This window comes from Neopelma chrysocephalum, unplaced genomic scaffold (assembly GCF_003984885.1).
Source record: "Neopelma chrysocephalum unplaced genomic scaffold, ASM398488v2 Primary Assembly neopelma1_60, whole genome shotgun sequence".
NCBI lineage: Eukaryota > Metazoa > Chordata > Aves > Passeriformes > Pipridae > Neopelma > Neopelma chrysocephalum.
Genome location: NW_020897715.1, coordinates 9,511,115 through 9,535,254, shown reverse-complemented (window position 1 = coordinate 9,535,254; position 24,140 = coordinate 9,511,115). Strand labels below are relative to the sequence as shown.

The window sequence follows — 24,140 nt, the reverse complement described above, 5'->3', positions numbered from 1 at the left end:
TAAAAGGGTTGAAGACTTCACCCAGACCCATATCTATTTTATTAGGAAACTCAAAACAAAGAGTAACTCAAAAACTACAGCCCGTAACCCTGAGTGCCCATTACAGCCATTGTGGGTTTGAAGCCCTAAAGAACTGCAGGAAGCAGAACTGTAAGAACACAGCTGCTTCCTTGACCAGTTTAGCAGGATAACAAAGCAAGCCCTCAAAGCTAATAGGCATCAAGATGCGGCATCAGTAAACTGAGAAGTAGCTCATCCAGGAAATAGAGGTTTGTTTTCTGTAATGGTTCTGGTAAGTCAGAGGACATTGCTTTGCCAGGGCTATTGCTGTCCAGCAGAACTATGGCAAAGTTTGGGCATGTTGTCTGCCCAGCACAATTACTAAGGCAGGCAGGTATTTCCCATGAGAAATTTCCATCCCTCTAGTGGTGGGAGGGTGAATTACTAAGGGAAACCCCATCTGCATTCTGGAAGTTAAATATGAACCTCATTAAACAGGCTTTAAGCAAGTATGTACTATCAGCTGTATTTGAACTCATTCAACCTTCACAGGCATCTTTTTCCTGACAACAGCTTCCAGCAATCCATCGTTTTGTTACTTCCTGACCCATGAATTGCACGTGAACCTTTAAGAGCCACATAGTCCATGAAACGATCCAGTCCCTTTTTTCAACCTTTTCCTCCTTTGATTCTCTACATCTTGCTACATGCATTGCACAACACAGGAACTGCATTAACCTTTTTAGGTGTCTTACAAATGGCACTGCTTCATCCCCACTTCAGTTTGCATCTCTTGAGCTTAGAAAGCTCTTTTTATGTCATTTGTCACATATGCAAAATAAACTTATGTGCTGTGCTGTCCTCCAGCAAGAACTCCCTGCAAACATCAGCTCCACTGTCCCTGTCAATGAGCCAGTTGTTAACGACTTGGGAAACATACCAATACTGCAGATTGTCTAAGAAACAATTGTTTTAGGGCAATAAGATGTTTTTCAGTCTGCAAAAAACAGACATGGTTATTTCACAGATTCATTGTCTTTAGTGTATCTCACACAGTTGAGGAGAACATGGCACAAGTAATGAAAGTTAACAAGATGTTTATTCAGCATGACCAACAGCTTGGCAAATTAGCGCTTTCCACCAACACGGGGAGCAGAAACCTTGACTGGCTTCACAATCTTCTGCTTTGGTGCTGCCTTTGTAGGAGCCTATAGAGAAATAGTTAGGTATGAACAAAGAGAAGCAATTTATCTGCAGTCCTGAAAGCATCCCTCTACATATTTTTGAACAGAAATTAGGCAATTTAAATCAGCTCAGATTAGAATTACAATCTATCAGATGATAATCATGTTAATAGATGTTTACACACATACCACTAAGCCTACAACATGTATCATGCCAGCATAGGGTTATTAATTCATAAGTAATAATGAAATAGATGGTGGCACTCATCAATATATTGGTATTAAGTTCCTAGATAGTGAAAATGTTACATCCAACCAAGTTTTTTATCTATTAAGTATCTCTAACATATAGCCAGAAAGTTGTTTTACTATAATATTTATTTATTTATTCTGTAAAAAAAAGTTAATTCTGTTCAGCTATTTGGGTATGTTTAACTTTACTAGAAGTCTGGACAAGGTGTTTACAGATCAAAAGAAAAGATATTGAAATGCTTCCTCAAAACAGAAATGGGAATTTCCAATTAAGTCCTGCAGCAGAATGTTGTGTGTTGTGTTACAACATGGTGCATTCCATTTCATGATTTCTCTTTGTCTACTACATCTCACCTTTGCAGCAGAAACAGCTGTTTTCTTGGTTGCCTGCTTAGCCTTCTTGGCTTCCTTTGCAGCCCTGTTAATTAACACAAAAAGAGGAACAGTTATCCGAGTCTGCCATTCACTGTTTCTTTGTCTCAGCACTGTAAGAGCCCCCTAAGGTCAGGAATGGGATGCATTATTGCAGATTTCTCCTCTGCATTCACTACCCTCTAGGGCGACTACAACAGAGACGGCAGGACTGTGTGGGACAAAAAAAATTATTTTCACTACGGGAGAGGGCAAGAAGAGACTCTGCTGCTACAGTCTCTTGTCAAGATATTACACACAACTATACTGATTAAAAGCAAACTAAAAACTCCACTGATCTCTGACTTCTCACCTAATAGCTTGTTCCCTCTGTGCTTTCCGTACTTCAGGCTTCTGGTTCCGTTTAGCCATAATCTCAGCCAGAGAGGCACCAGTGATGGCTCTCTGGAACTTGACAGCGCGGCGCGTGCGCTTCTTCTGTATCTCTTCCTACAATGGCACAAGATGAAGAAAATTAGCATCACAAGACATGAAATAAATGGCTAAAGACAATTACAGAAACAAGGTGCTATTGAGATTGAAGCTGTTATAAAACTGGGCACTAAAGCAGAATTTTATTCCTCATTTTGGAGATTTCTTCTGTTGGTTACAGAGAAGTGCTGCCCTGCCTCTGTGTGGCCCCTTCTCCAGCCACTTCCTGTTCTTTCTCAGTGTGTTACCAACAATCCTCGGATGGCTCTGTGCCTATCCAGGTCTCGGTGTTTGAGAACATGCATTAGCTCCCTTATCTTTGAGGCTTCTACAGCAAGGTACGAAGAAAAAATATTTTGGAAGAATGTCAGAAGTTCAGCCTTCTGTAACTCACGGAAGTTAAAAAAAGAGGGGCGATAAAGTCCATTTGATTCAATCTTCTGAAAGGAAGACACTCCACATCTCTTCATGTGGGATGAAGTGCTAGGCAGCAGTGTAAGCCATCGATCACCAACTTCCCTTCTTCAAACAAACTGGTAAAAACACTGACTTTCAGCACTGATGTGAGCTCTCACTAAATGCTCTTCTGCTGTGCAAGTTTAAACAAGAGCACTGGAAATACCTCATGCTACATGCCTTAGTGATTTATCTTTTTCATGCAGTAACAACATAGGAAAGGCCTTCTGCTAAGCTACAGCCCAAGGTTTTCAAAGAGAGTACATGAGAAGTGCCATCCCTTCCCCCTAAACTCCCAAATCATCTATGCTGTCATCATTCAGGAAGTTTACAAGATCAAACTTTTAGAAAGTCTGCATATTAAATAGCATTACCCACCTTCCCTAAAACTAATCTTTTAAAACATGCCATTCCTACAACTGTTAAGATCTACTGAACCTACTGTGGCTCTGAGTGGTCCCTCAAAGAAGTGCTACAACCCAGATATAATGTTTTTGCTGAACTGCTTACCTTTAAACCACAAAGCAGTGTATCAACTCATTAAACTGCGATCACATTTTCACCCTTATTGGTCAGTTGTCATCCTGATTATATGGGTCACACTTCTGCTGAACAGCAGTGTGCTCAAGTGACCTCTAACAGACCAGTGACCACATCTTTTGGCAGCTTTTAGTTGGTATATACTTACTGACTGTCCCTTCTTGTGTTTACGCCTGTACAGAACAGTCCAGTTGATCTGACGGGGGTTTCTCTTAGAAAGGAATGCAGACTCACATTTTGCATTCAAGAACTGAAAAACCTGTGAAAGCAAAGTGTTTTATGAATGAAGTAAATCTCTGACTCAGTGTTTTCCAACAGTGATGCCTTTGTATTTCTTTAACACAGCTCTATTAAAAATTTTAGAAGACAACATCATACTTTTCAAGTGTCTGTCCTCAAGTAACTATGTACTACTTCCTGTATGTGGGAGTGAGTCAAAACTTGGCCTAAGGAAGACAGGGAGACCAATGCTCCACCCAATTCCTTCTTGCACAGATAAACGAACCTGCTTGTCTAAAACAACAGGCAGAATAAACAGGCTAATTTATTATTAGCTATACAATTCAATTTTAAGCATAGCGTAATTCCCAGGAGAGCACATGAGGATTCAACCAGTTTATTTCCCTAGCTGTCATTCCATACAGCAAGATGACTGCGTTAGGATACCCAAAACCCAACTCCTCCTTTTGCAGGCCTGAAAGGACAGTCCTGTCTATATGTGACACGACGCCCTGAAAGAGTCCTCCTCCCTATTCCACCCTAACCATCTGCACCCAACTCATTTCCAAGACCAGCAGCAAACCCCAGCATTAGATGCAGGATGTCCAAGCAGAATACCTGCTGCCCTGAGACATGCTTTCCAAACTGCATCCTAAAACCCAGCCCCATGCCACAGCACCTGGACAGCGATGCTGCCCTCGCACCACTCAACACCCGCAACTCGGGCAGGCCCCGCAGCCACACCGGCGGCGCTCCTGGGCAACACCAATCGCACAGCCCGGCCTCTCCGCGGGCCCACCGCCCTCCCCGCGCCCGCCCGGCCCCGAGGGGCTCGGCCCGGCCTCACCTTGCCATCGGTGCGGGCGTAGCGGCGGCCGTGGCCCGGGTAGATCTTGTACCCGCTGAAGCTGCACAGCTCGACCCTGCGCGGGAGAGAAGAGTTAGAGGAGGGCGCGGGGGCCCGGGGGAGGCGGCCGGGGCCCCGCGGCGGCCTCCCCGCGGCGGATGGAACCGGATGGGGCGGCGAAGGCTCTCACTTCATGATGGCGGCGGCGGCGGCGAAGGGCCGGAGGGGCGGGGAGCGCGCCGGGGGCGGTGTCGGGAGCGCGCGGGGCCCGACGGGAGCGGGAGGGAAGGGCCGGGCCGGGAAGGGCCGCCCCGGCTGCACCGCGGGAGGGCGGGGGCTGGGCTGGCCGAGCGCTCAGCCGGCCGGGCCGACTCTTCCCGGGCACGACCCCGAGCGCGGCACCCGCCGCCCTGCCCGGGATAAAAGCCGCAGTGTCCCCGGGGCGGGGCGGATCGGCGTTCGGTTGCCTGGCGGCACTGTCAGGCGCGGGGCATGGCGGCCGCTGCGGCCAGGGCGGGGGACGAGGCGGCCGAAGTGGGTAAGGGCAGCCCCGCTCGGGGGCCGGCGGGGCTGCGTTGTTGGGGTCTCCGCTGTGTGCTGCGGGTCCCGAAAGCCGCGGTGGCGCTCGGGGGGGCGCGGGGGGCGTGGCTCGGGGGGGGCGGGGTCTCTTCCTCCTCCCGGGGCTGAGGGGCGGCTCGGCCGCTCCCCGGTTCGCCCCCGCGCTGTGCCCGCTCCCGGGCGGGCTGGAGGCGCTCGGGGCAGCGGGGCGAGGAGAGCGGCGTGGGCACGGCTGCCCGCCCTGGGGAATGGGCCTGGCTCGGGGCAGGACAAGCGGCTGTCCATCGTGCTGGAGTATCCCGCAGCCTTATAGGAGCTTTATAGGCCAGGACTTGAACGAAATAAGGCCCGTTTTCCCTACAGTGGAGGGCTGAGAGGTCTTGGGAAGACAGCACCTCTTCTGAGGGTGCAGTTCCTTGCTTTCTGCCAAACGAGTCATAAGGATTTCTGGAACGTTTTCCTGGTTCCTGAAAGCCTATTAGGAAAATCTCGCTTCCGAAGTATTGTACCAATGAGTCTTTATAGTATGAAATCATACTGATTTCTTAAAACTGTATATCATAGAATGCTTTGGGTTGGGAGGGGACCTTGAAGATCATCTCATTCCATCACCCCCACCGCGGGCAGGGACACCTCCAACTGCACCAGGTTGCTCAGAGCCCAGTCCAGCCTTGCCTTGAACACTGCCAGGGATGGAGGAACTATATATGTAGTTCATGCTGTATACTGAATACCTGTATGCTTGCTTAAGCAAGCAAAGTAGAGGACCCCAGCTGGTTGCAAGGAGGAGAAGGACAGACCCTTTTGAAACAGGAACCTGTGCTTCTCTGAATCTTGAGCGTGCTCACAAACAATAAAGAGACAGGTACCCCCTTTAACACCTCTGGGAAACCCTCCCATTGTCTGGTATCATACATAAGTGATTATAGCAAGACTGACTGCAGGGGTGTTTCGATCTATAGAGAAGCAGGTGGATGGTGATGCCGTAAAAATACAGTTTCTTGGCAAATGGATGTGTGTTAAGTAGCAAGTAGTCAGATCATGTTGTACCTGAGTTCTTTAAAGCTGTAACAACCACATGTGAAGCTACATTGCGGGCGCCCCAGTTTGAAAGGGGCACTTCCTATGCAAATAAAAGGATGCATGAATAAAAGGTTTACTCTTGTAATTCTGTACTGTGGCTCTAAGCCTCTCTCCTAGGTCCTCAGGGGTCAGTTGTGAATTTTTGTAACAAACCCTTGGATAAATGGGCAGATACAAAATTTCTGTGTTTAGCTAAAGTGACCAGGAGGTTGCAGAGGTGACAACTTAAATGGGAAACATGCAGTACCTTCTCCCTGAATGTGCAAAGACAGGAGTGTGACTGTTTCTGGTGTTGGTGGCTCTGCATTACTGCTCTTCAGTTTGTCTCCACTCGTAGCATAACTAAACCCTAAAAGCCTGTAAACTGTAAGAATATTAATATGTATGGCATGTTGGGGTAAGAATAGTATTTGGGACATGCTGCTGAAAAAGGCAGTGTTATTTACTGAGCAGATAGGGAGAGAAAAGCAAGCACTACGATGGTGTTTGTACATAAAATACACAGCAGAGGCTTAATGTGTGAAAATGATTATTATTGGGTGTCACTATGGGTACGCAGTCATTCAAGCTCCCTGTAGATGGCAAATGTTTGCCTTTTAACTCTATATAGTAACACTTTTTACATGGAGCATTTTAATTGTGTGTTCCATTATTAAGTGGTATGCTAGCCTATTTACAATTTGTTCCTGCCCAATGCCACCAGTACTGTAGTATAGTTGTAAGAATGGATTCTTAGTTTTGATAGACTGCCTACACATATGTAGTTAGTAGTCAAGCTGCTCAAAACTTGCAATCTCTGAAGAATTTAAAAATTTAGTCTCTTTTGAAATTTGGGTTTTGAGGATGACACCTTTAAATTTAGCTACCAAATTTTTATTTTTTTTTTTGCTCTGCTTCTCACTTCAGAGGATCTGTTACTGACTTTCCCAGAATTCTTCCAGAGTTCTTTACTGTGACAAGGTCTGGAAGGCATATCTTTGAGTAACTGGATCAGTCACTCTGAGGTGTTTGGACTGAAGTAATTTGCTTCAGTTTTATGTGGAAAAGAAACTTAACCTGTATTTCCAAATTATCTGCATGCATTATAAAACAAATCAGTTTATCTTGCATTGCTTTTTCAGTCCATGTTCTCTTATATAAACTTTGTGGTGCCCTTTTTGTCTTTTTTCTCCTTTTTATTCTAAGGTTTAGTAGTCAACTGGTCAGGTCAAGGATTGCAAAAACTGTGTCCAACCTTACCCTGTGATGCTGATACTCAGACTCTGATTCTGGACAAAAACCAGATAATTAAATTGGAACACTTGGAAAAATGCAGAAATCTGATGCAGGTCAGTATTACTTGACTTGAAATTGCTATGAAATAATGGTACTGTGATGTTAGCATCTTCTGCTTTAAGGCTGTATTATGTAATTGAAGTAAACTAGCAGTTATTGTCTTCATAAAAAAAATGATGGCTAAAATAGCTTTGTTTCTTTCAGCCTACAGTTGGTTGTGGAGGAGACTGTTTTGTGCATTACCTAGGCAACTAAAAATGAACTAAATAAATCCTAATGGGAGGGGGCATCACAAGAACACTTAGAAAAGTCACTGATAACCCAAATTTTGATACTACTTAGCTTTTGGATACTTGTGCTTTGTAACATTAAAAATAACTTTATTATCACTGAAAGTGCCTCCAGATAAACTCAAAGATGCCCAATAGTTTCTATAGACAAGCTAAATTGAGATGGGAGAGGTGGGGTTTGTTGCTACAACAAACCTTCACCAGAGTCAGCTTGGCAGTCATGTTGCTGAAGTGTATGTCTAATCAGGATCTACTCTTTAAACAGTTTGTGATCTACAGTTCTGTTAGCACAGGACTTTTCTGCTAATCATGTGAAACATATTTTGTCCTCTGCCATGTTGACAGTAAGTACAATTTTACACCAGGAATGGGGCAACAATTTTCACAGTGAATTGGCAATTCTGGATTTAAAATCTTATGACGCGATTCCTCATTCTTTCTCCTTTATTTAGGTGTTGCTAGGAGAATTTCCTCTTAAGTTTACAGAGTAAGTTGAAGACAACGCTCTTTGATCAGTAATTTATTTCCTGGCTCTTGTGGGTTGTTTGTGTTATTTATTTGGAAATTAAATATGTAGATTGAAGAAGTTCCTGTTGGAGTAGATTTTTAACTGTTAAACATAAAAGCCTATTCTGTCTGTGTAGTTAAAACTCTTCCTTTTAATTCTGTGTCCATCTGCAGCTCTCTGTAGCCAACAACCGTTTGGTGCGAATGATGGGTGTAGCAAAACTGACTAAGCTCCGGGTGCTCAACTTGCCTCATAATAGCATTGGGTACGTGGAAGGGCTGAAGGATTTGGTGCACCTGGAATGGCTAAACTTGGCAGGAAATAACCTTAAGGTAAAGTATTTATTTTTTTGCGTTTCCCAGAATCTAGTCTTGTAAAAATGAACCAAAGAAATCTGAATACATTTCTGGTTTTGAGTGGAACAAAAATGTTGATGTTTTGTGTCTACTGATTAATGAAATAGAAGAAGGCAGCTTTTGGACTACAGTTGGCTAGGACAAAATAAAAGGTTTGATATCAAAATATAACAAGAATAAGGAAACAGTCCCCAAAATAGGAAAAAGAAGTATCAGCTTTAAATGAAACTGTGTTAAAACATGGTTTTTATTTTGGGTTACTTATCCAGTTGTTTTTTTAGCTTTCAAAATAATTTATAGTTATTGATACCTGATTTTATTTAGTGACTAAAAGAGAGTTACTGTGAATAATTGACTTCTTTATTTTTGTAGGTCATTGAACAAATCAATTCCTGTCTGTCTCTTCAGCATCTTGATCTATCAGACAATAACATAGCTCAATTAGGTGATCTCTCCAAGCTTACATCACTGAAGGTAGATGTTATTTTATCTCTATTTTCATTACGTTCTTTACATAAGGAAATTTCTGCCTTTAAAAACATTCATTATTCAAACTAGCTCTTAAAGCATTTTAATGAATTACTGTCATATCTAAAGGTAAGCATGTAAGAATTCTTTTCCTTGTTTCCAAGTTGCAGGAACCAAGGCAGTGATTTTGCTATAACTTTCTCTAATGATTTTGATAGAGATATAATGGTGAGATCTTGTTCATAGCTCTTCGTTCTCTTAACTTCTGTCATGAATCAAGACAAAGCATACTGTTACCTCTTTTAGCATGAACACTGTAGATAAAAAGTGTTTCCAAATACATTTTTTGGTAACTGTGATGAGAAAGCCTTAATTACAGTTCTTTTGCATGTTTTTTGCAGGTAATGCCTGAACAAGAAATATGGGGGTTTTGATCAAACATGCATTTCATCACCGTATTTTTATTTTATAGACTCTGTTGCTACATGGAAATATTATAACTTCACTTCGCACTGCCCCTGTCTGCCTGCCTCAGAGTTTGACTGTTTTTTCTTTGGCAGAAAATGAAATCAGAGACTTAAATGAGGTAAAATATAGAAAATATCACCTCTCCATTAGGCAGACCAAAAGCAGGTAGTTGAACAATTTTTTTTGAGGTTGTAGCTGAGAGTGGGCTCTCTTCTTTGAAACAACCCATGCTGATGGAAGTAACTTTTAATAGTTTATATGCAATAACTGTACTTGCATCAGCTGCACAAGCTAGGTGATACCTTTAAAATTCAGCCTGGAAAGAAACTTTGCCTTTTTTCTTTCATATTTTTGTTATTCAAGGCTGTCAAAAGTATACTTTTCGTAGTTTGTCATGACTGAAAGTTGAAAACTAAGCTGATTAACTGCTGCAGAGAGCTTCTGCAGCTACTGTGTTTAGAACAGAGATTTGAATTGCACTTGTTGCAACTGACCTATTTTTCAAACACTGTATAAGAGAAACAAATAATCTGCCTGTGACTTTTGTCTTTATTGCTTTGTTTGTTTGTTTGTTTTAATATAAGTAGCAGCCAAAACTTGGTTGGGAGTTCAACCAAGTTTCCTTCCTTGGAAGGAAAATCTTATTTTGGTAATACATTTCTCTTCAAAACAGAATAGTGTTTCTTCAGCTTTTTGGCTTGCCTTTTTTTGTTTTGTTGTTTTGGTTTTTTTTTGTGACAAAATCCAACACCTGTTATAGTAAACTGGAATCATAGAAATATTAAATCTTTCCATACATAAAGCTCCATTCCCAGATTTTAAGAGAAGCTAATACTTTCCAAGGACAAATAGTACTTACATAAGAATTAATGGGAAAATGACAGTAGTTGGTGGAAGGTCCTTTGTAGGTGTTGTGTTCAAAAAGCAAATGTGCTTTTTAATGTGTTTGTAATTCTGTTGTTTTGCATGAGATGTCTGGCTGCATCTAGGAAATGTGGTACGTTCTGTAAGCATTTAGTGGGTTCAGTTAACAAACGTCTCTTATTTCCTCAAGGTTTCTTTCCTGAGTTCTCTTCGTCAGTTGGAACAGCTGTCAATTATGAACAATCCTTGTGTGATGGCCACACCTTCTGTCCCTGGCTTTGACTACAGGCCATATATTGTCAGCTGGTGTCTGAACCTTAAAGTTCTTGATGGATATGTGATTTCTCAGAAGGAAAGGTGACATAATAGTATTAAATCTCTAAAATTATTAAATAGAATTTGGCTAAGCTGAAATTACATTCTTAAATAATGAAAAAAAAAAAGAGAAAGCACTAATGATCTGAAATTGTGTTTGTGTTGCTAATGGCCGTATGAGATACTGGCCAGTTAACATTGTTGCTTTTGCTACATTTTTCATTTGTTACACTGGAATTATTATATAAGATCACAAGTTTGTTTATGTAGAAGTATAAAGTCAAGCTTTTTTTTTTTGTTATTCAACTCACAGTAGCACTTCTACAAAACCAGTAGCAATTTATCAATGGTCTGTTACCCTTTCCAAGCTTACAGCCTCTTTGTAGAATGTGACAATCAGCAGATATTAAAGGTGTAACTTGGGGGAAACTCAAATGTCCTCTTTTATAAAGTGTCTTATCTGCATGTGCATTTCTACATTTGGCCTTTTTTGGTATCAGTTAGTTACACATTATTTTGCTCAAATCTCTTGTTAGTGTATCACTGTAGTCATTCATATCACTATGATGTGACGAAGTTCTGGACGTCAGAACAGTCCAAGCATAAGTATTATCCAGTATAAACACATTCTAGTCCAGTACATGAATGTAGTCCAGGACATTAATGTCCTTTTTTTCCCGTTACTAAAATGAAAAGCTGCCTTTTTTGTCAAAGGTAAACTAACTTTAGCTCTCTTTCACCATAATATGGTATAACTTTCCTGAAAAGTTGTCTGTTAGAATTTAAACTTCTTTTTTTGTCACTAATGGGGTTTTCTATATTATCTGTGTTATTAGAATATTTAATATAATACATATATATATAAGACCGAAGTGCATTTAATTTAAAAACAGATTTCAGTTATTGAATACTTCTGGCAAGATTTGCTCGCTGTGCCTGTTCTGTATGTTTGTGTGAATTCTTCTGTTTCTGTGAAAGCTTTGATGATAAATTCATTGACACAAGTGTGTTTTCAGTGCTCAAAGACTACACAGACAAAGCAGAGACTGCACAGTTTTGGACAGGGTTTTTTTTTTTTTTTTTGGATGCTTATGTGAGGGAATACTTTATTCCTTGTTCTGGAAATGAAATTCCCAGTTCCCCTGGGCACTGCACATGTTCCAGGTTTTGATTAGATTTGTAGATTAGCTCTTGGGTACCCCCTAGAGGAAGAGTAGTGAAGGGAGACTTAGTGGTTTTATGCCATTCATTAATGGTGACCGTTTTCCCCCTTCCTAACAGTTTGAAAGCAGAATGGCTCTACAGTCAAGGTAAAGGAAGATCATATCGACCTGGGCAGCATGTTCAGCTCGTTCAGTACTTGGCTACTGTTTGTCCTCTTATATCTGCATACGGACTCCAGACTGAAGAGGATGCCAAACTGGAAAAAATACTGAGTAAGCAAAGGTGAGAACTTACTGTTTCTTTCCTAGAGAGAGTAATTGAGAGCATAATTATAGGTCTTACAGTATGTTAGATATAGTGATTAGAAAGTTGAGCAACAGTAGTCCTGTAGTAAGCAGGAGGGTGGTATCTCATCAAAAGGAACAGAAACTTGGGAGCATCTGGAAGAAGTATCTGTCAGTGCAGATTGGCCTCCAGGCAGAAATTATAGAAATGTGGCCATTTTGGAGGAGAAGGTGCAATAAAAGCATATTGACCTTGAAATCTCCAGCTAAGTGCTCTGACATGCACATGATGTTTCTGGGGAAAACTCAGGAAGTTGGCTTGCTAAATATAACTCTCAAAATCTAAAAAAACCTCAACAACCAAACTGAAAAAACGTTAGCAGAAAAAGCAATCCCCCGAAATTCCCACCTGTGTATATATGCAGACACATATCTGATTTATGGGGCAGTTTGACTTTGACCTCTACCTTATGATCTTCTAATTTAGCTGGGCTGAAACAAGCTGTGTTTTCTCTGGGTTTATAAAGGATGATTTTAAGTTTTTGGCAATATTTGTTCATTTGTACTAGGATTTTGTCCCTTTAGTAAAGGGGACACCTATTCCTTGATTCAGTCACTTTCAAAAATAAAAGACACTCCCTCCATTCCTCAAACACCTATAGGCATAATGTATTCTACATCAGACACTTAAAATATCTGCATGCCTTCCTTGTGTGTAGAAGTACTTAATGGTTTTTAGTCTATAGTCAGAATTGAGTGTTGGGTTTTTTCTCTTCTTTTTCCCTTTTTTTTTTTTTTGGGTACGTGTAATGAAAAAAAAGGGGCAGGAGGAAGGGGAGCAGGAACAGACTGTACAATCCCCTACTTTTTGAGTAGCCCTGTTAATGTCTTGTAGGTATAGGGATCTGCATAACTAGCCTCTTGTTTAGAATGTTTTGATCACTTGTTTCCTTTGAAGTAATTGATATTTTCTTAGATGTTTTCTGTACTGAAAAAGTACAGAATTTAAATAATTAAATACAGAATTTGTTGCAACTTTGTGCTTAGACTCCACCAGAGGCAGTTGATGCATCAAAACCAAAATGAGGGACAACCTATGTCTGCTCCCAGCAAAACAGTGCCAGTTGCTCATGAACACAGCAGTCCAGCCCAGCCACCACAGATGGTTCTTGAAAATGGTAAGAAGCTAATCTACACCTGTGATCTAACCTGTGGAAATAGATATTTTTCTTTTCAACACAGATAACTTTGCAGAGAGGATTTCAGAACAAGACCCTGTTATTATTTTATTCTATTGATTTTTGGAGACTTTTTCAACGGAAGTTATACTTTGTTGTCTAAAAATCTGTTCCGTGCTTATTCGTGTCTTGAAATGCTAGTAGGTTTGTTAGGTGAAAAACACAATCCAATGCACACAAAGTTATTACTTTGACTGTTCCATTTTATAAAAGTTGACTTCTCCAAGGGGATGCAGTTTGTGCAATTACTGTATCCAGTATTTGCCAAGTTTGTGGATGTTACTTTGTTAAGGGGTTATTTTCCTTATATAGAAATAATGCTCAGCTTTACTAGTATTTTAGATCATCTTACACACCTGGGTGCTAACTATCAAAACCAGATTGCGAATCCCTATGAATTGAATGAAGATGTTATTGAAATACTGTAACACTTGAATATGGCTTTCTGCCTATCTAGAACCTGTCATCCAGAAGAATTCTTGGGTTGGACCAAGTGCAAACAATGATCATTCCTATTCAGCAAAGAGCACTTGTCCTCTTGAAAGAAGCTTTCACAAGGACCTATACCTTGAAGATGTACAGACAGATGAAGACAAACTAAACAGCAGCCTTTTATCCTCAGAGTCTACTTTCATGCCAGTTACTTCAGGATTGTCTCCAGTGTCTCCTGCTTCGGACCTGAAGCTACATGGAATCAGTTTGGGCCTAGAAGATGATGATGATACAGTGATTGAATGTGTGAGAGATGTTAATAGTAGAGAAGCAACTAACAAGCAAGAAGCTTCATATGTTACAAGAGAGCACACAAACAGAGCAGTAGGAGGTGTGGAAATGCAAGAGAATGTCAAAGAGATTGTGGTGTTGCCTTCTCCTGACCCAGGAGCAGCTGGACTGGCTGCTAACACCAAAAACTGCTCAGTGTCCTCTGAAGACCATGTTCTTCATAGTCACCCCAGCACCTCATTAGGTGCTAAATCAGGAGTAAAAACTCTCTGTCCTGACCAGATGAGAGGAGAAACTTCTGATTCATTAGCTGTTGTTGACCAAGGTGCAGCTGAACTGCAAAGGATGACCAAAGCAGCTACCAAGCTTCAAGCTTGCTGGAGAGGATTTTACACGAGGAACTACCATCCTCGAGCCAAGGAAGTGCGAAATGAAATTCGACTACACAGAATGCAGGAGCACATCATTTGCTTAACTCATGAAATAGAAAAGTAAGTTGAGGTCATGCTATATATTTTCAAATCTGTATGAATCACTCCAGGGTATTTCATAACAGGTGTAAATGGATCTTGATATAACTACTCACAGTAGAACCTCTCATCAGAAACATAAAATGGTGATTACATTTACAGGGTCACTTCCTGTAAGGTAAGCACAGTTGTGCACATACTCTCAAAGTGCCTTCTATGAGTGGGTTGGGTTAGAACACATTTTTCTATTCCTCTATTAGCAGGACTTGCATATTTCTGTGGATAACCCAAAATAGAAATTGTTGAGTTGGACTTTTTTTTTTCACTTGTCTCCTAGCAATTACAGTCTATAAATGAAGTGTTCATATTGAGTTGTTCCTCTGTTGCTGGTGAAAAGAATTCCCTCTGCCTTGTATGATACAATTTTAAAATGTGACTCTGTTTTGTTCTGTCTTTATTTTTTGATCCTGTGAGTCCATGTTTGGATGAGATCATTATCAAAGTTCCTCAATTTGTAAGACAGAAATTCTGGATTTACTTATCAGCCTGGGACTGTCAGTCTGACAGCACTTTTTCTTTACTATCACAAGTGATGTAAGTTCTGTGAATCAAGTTGAGTGCTCGGTGAACCTCTAGAAACTCCCAATGCTTACACATCATACTACATCCAGGTATCAGCTGGGGAGAGCATAATTTGAAATGAAGAAGTGTTATTGTAGAGGGGGACGATGATAGTTGTGCAGGAAAAAATAAGAGCTCAGGTTCAGTTTACAAAAAGACGCTTAAATTATTGGCAAGCCAACAAATGTGCTGCAGTAAAAGGAAGCAGAATCTAAATGTAACTGAAAAAGAAACTTGAAGTCAGCAGCTGGGTTTTGATGGCAAGCCAGACTGCAGTAATTTCTTAATGCTAGGCTCTGTTGTATCTTTCAAGAGTGCTGTTATATAAGTAGACATTTTTATGTATTCTTGTTGCTCTGTTGCCCAAATGTTGCTTATTTAAGATGCATAAATTTTGACTGCGTGTTCTTGCAGACTAAGAAAAGAAAGAGAGGAAGACAAGATGCAAAGGCTTGTACAGGAGGAAGCTGTCAGATTTCTTTGGAACCAGGTAAATAGTTTTAGTCCTGTTATTTTCCTGCTTATATGTGAATTTGAAAGGCATTATTTCATACTGTAGCTCCTGAAGAGATAGTCAGTATGGTTTACTTTTTCCACTGATGGCTTGAGTGGCTTCATAGAATCGAATTGCCATGTTGTTTGCTATATTCTTATTCTGGGGGAAGATAACTTTCAGAAGGATTAGTGCAAGAACACTGGTTTTGTTACTAAAGGCTAAATTGTGGCCTGGTATGAGAAGGAAGACAAAATGCAAGGGAAGCTAAATAAATGTAGCAGAACCGTGAAGAATGATGTGACTGCTAAATACCCAGGGCAAATGAAATGTTGTCAAGCTGTGTTGCTTGTGAGCAACTAATTTCTGAAGTAGGAAAGTTATTAATACATCTTCTAATAAGCTGTTCATCCAGAAATAAGACTCTTTTCTTAAGCATCGATTATTGCTTAATGGTTCCCTGTCCTTTCTGTTTTTATGAACAGATTCCTTTTTCTTCAGGTACTTGAACTGAGAGCTTGTGTACTCTGTCAGGGCTTCTAGGTTTAAAAGCCATGATTTAACAGTGGGAAGAACAAAATTTCCCTAAAGGTATATCAAGCCTTTTGTATGTCTCTTATCTTAGGTTTTATACTAGTGCTTGGTTGCTGAATGCAAGAAATACTCTAGAAGTCAAAATACTTTTACTTGCACTTTATAATGAATTTATCTCTATATTTTACAGGTTAAATCCCTTCAACAATGGCAGCTTTCGGTGATGCAAAATTTAGGTGCTACTGGGACCCCTTCAGCCAGTATTTTATGCTCATCCAAACCACCTATTCAGTCATCCACACTTGAGCAAGAAGCCCCACCAAATGTTAATTCTGCTTTGTTAGTTTCAGCTAGTGATGATCTTCAGGAAAAGTCTTCATTGCAGTTCCCAGATTCTGGTTTTCATTCTTCTGCAGCTGATCAGACTCACACCAGTGATCTGTGTAGCTCTGAAAAGAGCTTAGCTGAAGGAACAGAGAGCTCTCTTTCAATGGAAACTGTCAAACAATGTGGCGCTTCTGTTTCAGCGTATTCCTCAGATGTAGAGGATGGCCATGGGGAATGTGGTCAAAGTAAAGAGAGCTCTACTAATGAGCAGGATAACGGACTAATACAACAGTATTTGAAATCTGTTCAGCAGCTGGAAGAGGCTGATGAAGTGACAGATTGCAATGAGGAAATGGAGAGCAGCTGTCCACAAATTGCTGTTTCAGCAGAAAGCCAAGATTCTTCATCGGACACTGTCTCTCTAGATCTCCCTCAAGATACATCTTCCCCTATCCAAGGTGAAATCAGTCAGACACCAGAAAGCTATAAGCTGGATTCAGAAATGGTAGAAGGGAAGCAAACAGACTGTGATTCTTCATTTCAGATGCTGCATGTTGGAATAGCTGTATAATAGGTTCAGTTCCACAAAGGACTAGGGATTCCATTTTACTTTCCTTTCTTTTTCTCATTTATACAAAACTTATTTTTCATGTGTGCTGTTTTAGATTTTGACACATTACCAATTTATGTTGTACTTAGTATTTTATTGATGTTGCTGAGGACTGACACTAACTATACTACCCTGAAATCAGCAAAGTTCTCAGTGACAATCTTTATGCACTTTATTTTCCAACATAAAACTGCTATCCTAATAACTGGCTTCCATTAAATTAATTCTGAAGATTAAAGTTGTGAGTGGCAGTGGTAGCGTTTGCTGTAAATTCTCTTGAGTGAATGTGTTAGTAAGTATTGGATTTTTTTTTTCTACAAAGAAGGATTAAGTTCTTCTTTTGCAAAGAGAAGGAAACAATATGGGAGGAAATAGAATTGATACAGGCAGAGCATCCTGTCATAGGCAGGATACAGTCTGATGAGAAAGGTGAAAGAAGGTGCTTTTCAGACCTTTTGACTTAAACAAAAGTAGTTTGGTCAGTGTATAAAAGATGCATTCCAGAAAACCAGTGTCCAAGTCAGTGACCTTTTTGGAAATAACTTGAAGCTGCTGGCTAGGAATTAGGTCATTTACATATGCACTGAAACAGGGACTTACCAGGAGAGACCTTAGGGAGCTTCAAACAAGCTTTGGCCTTTGTTTGCCCTGGGGTTGAATTTCCCTGCTTTCTCAGGTAAGACTCAAAGTGGAACCAGCAGCAGCCAGGACTAAATAAGAATTTCAAAAGGGCATATGATTTGGGAACATCATTTCCAAGGCTGCATTGCTGGGTTACAGCAGCAGACTTGATGGCATGTTTTGCTCCACGAAGATGCTGATGTCACTGTGGGATTTGGATCTGCATGGCTTTCAAGACAGTGCATTTGATGGATCAAAACTACTCCTGTCTACAGGTATAAATATTAAAAGCAAATGCCATGACTTAAAATTATTTTTTCATATTTCTGTTGGGTTTTTGCTTGTTTCTTTCCCCTTGTATGTCCAGTATTTGACACTTTAACTAGGTGTGGATAAAAAGTTGTCTTTATTCCCTGTTAGCAAATATGCTTAGATACCTAGGCTATGCTTTCCACTTAAACACTGGGCAAACAACAGGGCTTGTATCTTGCCTAGCCATTGCTGTGTTGGGCTTTTTAATGGAAAAGGATCAGGTATCTTGATATACAGCAAAAGTGGCAAGGGAAATCTGGTTTTGCCACGTTGTTTGTGATGGACACTAGTGAAATAAAAATTGATATTGTGACTTACGGGGGTCAGTTCAGTTTGCTAATGCTGCGGTTCTCAGTGTTTACTGGAAGGCCAGTGTTTCAGTAGTTTGCTAATATTTACTTCTCAGCTATAAAGACACATGCTTATTGTAATTCTCTGAATCCACAGGTTAACTTCTGGTGCTATGGTGTCATTAAAATCAACTAGTGCTGTTTTAAAGTGACTCTTATGGCCACACTACCAGGTAAAATAATTTAGTTTTTGTAAAGCTTTGGTTGCTTGTCTACTTCAGGTTCTGAGCTGAAATTAACCACTACTCAGGAGTTGGTATGAGGCCAGTATCTGCTTGAGGCCTTAAAATAGCCTTTATATATAACATAAATGGTGTATTGGACTTGTACCAGCCATCTGCCCTGTGGTGAAGTTCACCTTGGAAGAATAAAGCTTGCCTCTGTGTACAGAGTAGCCATCATCTCTTTTTCCCTATCCCAGAAAAAGTTCTAAGGCACTAACTTCTTGAAAGAGCTATCACTGCAGTCAGGCTGACATTTGACTGTGCCTTCCATACATGGCAACATTTAAGAAAAAACTGCAAACAACTGAGGTGGTAGGTTCTTAATGGGCTATCTCTCTCACTGAATCTAGTTACAGCACATTTGTAGCATAACTATTGATAATTAGAGCACAATTGTGCTTGGGTATTGAAGGTGGTACAGGTGCATTAATGTATCACAACATCTAATAATTGTGCAAAGAAGTGTGTAGTCCACGTGATTATACCCTTGCTGTCTGAAAGTTCTGAACTTGGCTTTAAATCTGTCATGCTTGAGGATCTGCAGTTCATAGGACTTGGCTCTTTGACTGTCAACATGTTACATAAAAAGAAATTTCATGTAAATCTTTAAAGGGATTTTCTTTGGGTTTTGAGAGATAAGTTATTTCAGTCTGTGAAACAGTTGTTGGACCTTACACTCAAGAGGCAGTGGTTAGGTGTAATCTCTTCCATGGCAGAATGCTTTATTTGCATTCACAAGACCTAGGAGAAACTAGACCACTCGCTGGATAAAAATGTTTCACTTACTGAAGACACTGAGGGAGCACAGATATTTTGCTATTTTGTATTGTCTGCTGCAGAGTCAGAAAGAGGAGAGACAACTTGAATTTTGGAGGTGTCAAAGCGGGAAAACTTGGTGAAAGTTAATTTTTCGTGGAAGCCCTAGATGTTTATTGACATTTTGCTACTAGGACTTGAGAATGCAAACACAAACACAAGGCAGCATTTCAACTAATGCCTAGGTCAGCTGTTGTCCTTATTAACTTGTAACCTGTATATCCAAAGGTGGTTTTATGCAGGTACAGCGAAGCATGTACTGACATATGATCAGCTTTATCTTTTTTGGGGAAACTGAAATACAAAAACATTTTTTTTCCTGATGTTTCGAAAAGTATCTTGCATGTGTAGAAGATGAGTTGCCTAAATATAGAGAAATCAAAGAATGGTGAAGTTTTGGATTAGTTTTATAGGGTTAAATGTTATTAGTTTGTATATACAGAAAATATTTTCATCCTGACCATTCAAATGCATACAGGAAAAGATGTAATGAGGGAGGGATACAGTGGAAAAATAAGGAATAAAGCTGGATGTATTCTTAAAAATGGCTTATTTCAGTCCTGTTTTGAGCTCTCAAAGAATCATGATTTGGAAATATCATAGTTAAAATGGCTTAACATTTACTCACCTTTGTCTAGATACATTTTCTTAATCTAGGTATGTAATATTCTTTTATCTGGATAGGGATGCACAGCTCCCTTTGGAGATGATGGAAATTTCATAAAGGAATTGGAAGGCCTAAAATATGAAAACCTATGTCTGAAAATTTCCTGTGTTAATATTGTATTCTTTCAACATTTTCCTTTTGCAAGGCTTCATACTCAACAGAAGAATGTACTTTGTACAATAAAAGTTTGTCCCTTGTGTTTTGTGCTGGGCTGATCCTCCAGTTGTAATGGGAGAGGTAACTAATGGTTATTTGCCAGGCAATGTTGTCAGCTCTGCCATGAGTACAGTTTAAATGCTTCTTTTATTTGCTTCAGAAAAATCAGCTAAATATAGCTCAGACTATTTAAACTGCACCACACAGGTAGTTTTGCCCCAAATGAGATAGCTGGCCCATGCAAGCCTATTTTCAGCTAGTCTGTGGCAGAAATTAGTCTTTTGTCTGTTTTTCTGAAGGTAGGGACAAGCAGTTTTATACCATAAAGCAAGAAGGCATTAAGACTGCAAATTTTATTTTGCTGCTTCTAAACCACAAATATCCTTCAGCAAATACTTGAGAAAGTCCTTGTTAAACTAAATTGCAGAAGCCTAACAATTGTTGATAGTTAAGTTTCTTAAACAACCATAGATTCTACTATTTGCATGCAGCAGTTTAAATAATGCACTTAGCAGCCAGTCTGTATATAAAAAAAAGTTGGGTTTTTTTGAATAATGTTTGTATTTGAGCTTGCAAATTGTTCTTGTTTTTTATGAATTTGTATATATTGTCTGAAGAATTCCAATCTTAATTTCTACTTGTAGCAGGTCATTTGATGAACAAAAAATGGAATATGCATTCCTTTGAGACTACCTGGGTAATTTTTACTGGACTTGATGTTCTATTGTGTCTCACACAGATTCGCTTTTTCCTATGAGGATAGAATTGTAGCATTGAGTGGAGACTGACTGAATGACAATAAAATGTAAAAACTGGTCAGTTCCCCTGATAGTGGAAAAGACACTTTTTTCCCCCCCCTGTTGTATTAACTTTTCCCCCCCTTGAGGACTGTGCCACCTGAATAAGTATGCATCAAGTATTCATGAAGTCTTTCAAAGTCTCTTTTTTTCATAGTTACACTTTTTTCCCCAGATTGATTTTTCTAGGACTAAGTTACTGAGAAACACTTGCTTTCTATATGCCTACTGAAAAGCTGGGACTTTCTGTTGTTTTTAATTGTTTTCTTTATGTCAGTAATGGGAAAAGCACATGATTCTTTTCTTGCAAAAACATAGAACAGTATTTATTAGGAAAGGTGCTTTATCTCTTGGAAAGTGCCACACCAAATTTTACTGTATAAGAGCTCTCAGTAAGAATTTTCTTTTTTGGCTTCATTACATTTATAAGTATATGAGCTAAATTCACTTGTAGCATAATTCTACTGAACTAAATTTTGTTGAGTCTTTCACAGTAGTATTCTACCTCTAAACTAAAATTTGAGGAAAAAAAGAACAATTGGGCATTGATTTGTCTTTCTACTTCTTGCTGTTTTCTGTGAAGAATGGTGGGTGGTTAAATTGGTACTGTTCATATATTTTCTATAAGTGTTTACATTTCTGGATTTATTGTTTCTTAAGTATTTTGTTTGTATCTCTGAGTTTTGAATTTTAAATAAATGATTTGTACATTTATTGAAAATTTTAAGGTGTACTTGATCTTGACTCTTACGGCTAGTAGTCATCTCTTTACGATTGGAGGGCTCTTTTAGAGATGAGATGGGAAGTTTGGTAACAGAAAGCATTTGATAACAAGGTAAGCATTAGACTTCTTTACTTGGTACAGCCAAGGCATTCCATGGCCACTGTTTCATTCCATGGCCGCTTTGACTGCTGAGGACAGTAAGAGTGTAGTAGGGTACTTGAAATGTGTTCACCAACCTCACTGAAATTGTTCTTCATGATTTGCAGTCCTTTGTTTCTACTGCTGGCCCTCTCTTTTGTGTTCTTAATTCCCTGCTGTGTTTAAATGAAAAGATGTGGCAGTATTCTGTATAGTTTTCTAGAAAGAGAATTAAGACTAAGGGCTTATCAAGAGAAACACAGTTGCAAAGTGTTGCTCCCTCTTCTACTGTTTTTGGTTTTGTCAGATACCTGCTCTGTTCTTAAGCAAGTGAAGATTAATTAACATCTTTAATGTTTTAACAAACAAACAGTGGAGGAGCTCAGACATAAATGAAAGTCATGTTTTACTGCAACACAATCCTCCCAAAAGTAAAACAAACAAACAAACAAACAATGAAAAAACCCCAAACCAACAAAGATAACTTTGTTTTGTTTAACTCATTTCACATGTGGAGGTTAGTGGGTATTTTTAAACTCTTTACTGTGTGTTCCTACTTCATCACACCAAGAAAAATAGCTGAGATTTTTTAAGTGAGACTCTTCTTGCTCTTCAGTTAAGGTATTTACTGTGAGGGTGGTGAGGCAGTGGAACAGGTTGCCCAGAGAAGTTGTGGATGCCCCATCCCTGGAAGTGTTCAAGGCCAGGCTGGATGGGGCTTTGAGCAACCTGGTCTAGTGTTTTGCCATGGGCAGGAGTGTCCCTGCCCACAGCAGGAGTGTTGGAGCTAGGTGATCTTTAAGGTCTCTTCCAACTCAAACCATCCTAGGATTCTATTTAAAAGACAGAAAGAGGCATAGCTAAAGTAACTTCAGGTCTGAAAAGAGAAGAGCGATGCTGTTTTCTCATGGAGTAAAGACCTTAAAGCTGTACTACTAAGTTTAAATGGATGGACCCATTTTTTTTCAAAAGGAAATAGTTAATTTTAATTTTATGGGTTGAAATCCTTATATGTGCTAGGGACTGAGTCCCCTCCCAACTTCTTGTGGACTCCCAGCCCACTTGCTGGTGGGGTGGTGTGAGAAGCAAAAAAGCCCTTGGCTCTATGTAAGCTCTGCTCAGCAGCAGCCAAAACATCTCTATGGAGAGGAGGGAAAAAATCAATACCAAGTATTTTTCAAAATACTGTCTTAAACTGTTTTGCTTACACAGCCAGATGACTTTCAATTCTTGACCCACAGTGTATAGTACTAATAAAAGCTTGTGCCTGTGGAGATTTTGCTTTCTCTCTCTACCACATAACCAGCCTTGCAAGATGCAGTAAGGAAGAGAAAAACAGAACATAACTTACTCAAAATAGCTGTGGTTGATGGGGGTGGGGGCAGAAGACAAGAGGAGGTAGGCTATTAATATTTATAATGGCTAAAGTTCACAGGAATATTTCAGCTGCTCTGTCTCTCTTCCAGGTTTTAAGTGAGCCCCATCTTCCTTAGTAAAAATAAGATTGAGCCCTTACCCTGTAGTGCAAACAACTGCTAGCAGGTGAATGTTTTGGAAAGAGGCATTCCCAAACTTATGCAGTGTTTACAAGTGATGGCAAAGCCATTGCAGATATCCTGTTAGCAAATTGAAAGTGCTACCCAGCTCTGGTGCAGGGTGCTAAACTCAACGCTGGCTGCGTGCATCTCCTCAGACATCTTGAAGTCCTGCCTTCAATGCAGCTGGGTTTGCCCGATTCTGCTGTGCTGTGCCTGTGCCCCCAGCTCAGCCCCTGCAGCTGGTCTGTGGGCCAGCTCTCCCCCTCCACAACCTCCTCGCTGGCCAAGACGCCGCCTCTCCAGCTCCCTGCTCCACTTGCCTCCAGGCTCTGCAGCGTTTGAGCTGCGATGATTCCTGTCAGAGCCTTCTCTCTTGACCGGGGGTGCGGCTGGGGGGGCCTCATAATGCCATCTGCGTGCCAGCCTCTCCACGTCCTGCTGTCTTTGGCTTCACCCATTATGGCCCCAAAATTATAGGGACTTAGTTTGGGGCTTTTTTTTGGGGGGGGGGAAGCTTCTTGGTTTTGTTTTTGTTTTTTTTTTTTGTGTTGGGTTTGTATGTGTGTTTGTTTGTTTGTTTTCCAGTTGGTTGGTTTTGTTTGTTTTTTTTTCCTTCTCATTATCCAGCGCCCTCCTCAGCAACTAGGATGTCCCCAAACGCGCGCGTGCGGTGCGAGGGCTTTCCCTCCCCTCAGGATGCGGCGCCGGCGACCGGGACAGACCCGTTACCGGGGCGGGGCGGGAGGAGGTGCCGCCGCCGCCGCCGCCGTGTCGGGGGCGGGGAGGAAGGCGGGGCAGCGGGGCCGG

The 24,140-nt window shown here is 40.5% G+C and overlaps 2 protein-coding genes across 10 annotated transcripts; one reads left to right on the top strand and one right to left on the bottom strand.

Annotated features, from left to right (window-relative positions):
- Window positions 1-1,080: 1,080 nt before the first annotated feature.
- On the bottom strand, window positions 1,081-4,584 carry RPL24 (ribosomal protein L24). The gene is made up of 6 exons (XM_027681026.1): window positions 4,532-4,584; window positions 4,342-4,417; window positions 3,424-3,534; window positions 2,161-2,297; window positions 1,791-1,854; window positions 1,081-1,208 (listed from the first exon to the last, which is right to left on the bottom strand). Exons 1-6 carry the CDS (start codon window positions 4,534-4,536, stop codon window positions 1,128-1,130), a joined length of 474 nt encoding a protein of 157 aa, XP_027536827.1. The 5' UTR covers window positions 4,537-4,584; the 3' UTR covers window positions 1,081-1,127.
- Window positions 4,585-4,670: 86 nt separating this feature from the next.
- On the top strand, window positions 4,671-21,654 carry CEP97 (centrosomal protein 97). 9 transcript variants are annotated; one of them, XR_003533813.1, is made up of 13 exons: window positions 4,671-4,879; window positions 7,168-7,310; window positions 8,229-8,387; window positions 8,784-8,885; window positions 9,352-9,465; window positions 10,402-10,568; window positions 11,808-11,972; window positions 13,022-13,152; window positions 13,670-14,426; window positions 15,441-15,516; window positions 16,244-16,838; window positions 18,371-18,446; window positions 19,998-21,654. XR_003533813.1 is itself a non-coding variant. In XM_027681020.1 (12 exons), exons 1-12 carry the CDS (start codon window positions 4,834-4,836, stop codon window positions 18,373-18,375), a joined length of 2,460 nt encoding a protein of 819 aa, XP_027536821.1. In that variant the 5' UTR covers window positions 4,671-4,833; the 3' UTR covers window positions 18,376-21,654. The 9 variants fall into 9 exon arrangements, 3 of the variants coding, with proteins under 3 accessions (XP_027536821.1, XP_027536820.1, XP_027536822.1); XR_003533812.1 differs by having other exon boundaries at window positions 4,672-4,879; window positions 16,244-17,886; window positions 20,876-21,654; XM_027681020.1 differs by having other exon boundaries at window positions 18,371-21,654.
- The last annotated feature ends 2,486 nt before the right edge of the window (window positions 21,655-24,140 follow it).

Bases quoted from the DNA above. Each gene is read 5' to 3' on its own strand.
- RPL24 (XM_027681026.1), bottom strand. The intron at 3,535-4,341 runs GTGAGGCCGGGC...TTGCTTTCACAG, and splicing joins ACGCCCGCACCGATGGCAAG to GTTTTTCAGTTCTTGAATGC. The intron at 1,855-2,160 runs GTGAGAAGTCAG...GTTAATTAACAG, and splicing joins CAGAGGGAACAAGCTATTAG to GGCTGCAAAGGAAGCCAAGA.
- CEP97 (XM_027681019.1), top strand. From the start codon at position 4,834: ATGGCGGCCGCTGCGGCCAGGGCGGGGGACGAGGCGGCCGAAGTGG. The intron at 8,388-8,783 runs GTAAAGTATTTA...TTATTTTTGTAG, and splicing joins TGGCAGGAAATAACCTTAAG to GTCATTGAACAAATCAATTC. The intron at 11,973-13,021 runs GTGAGAACTTAC...CTTTGTGCTTAG, and splicing joins AAAATACTGAGTAAGCAAAG to ACTCCACCAGAGGCAGTTGA.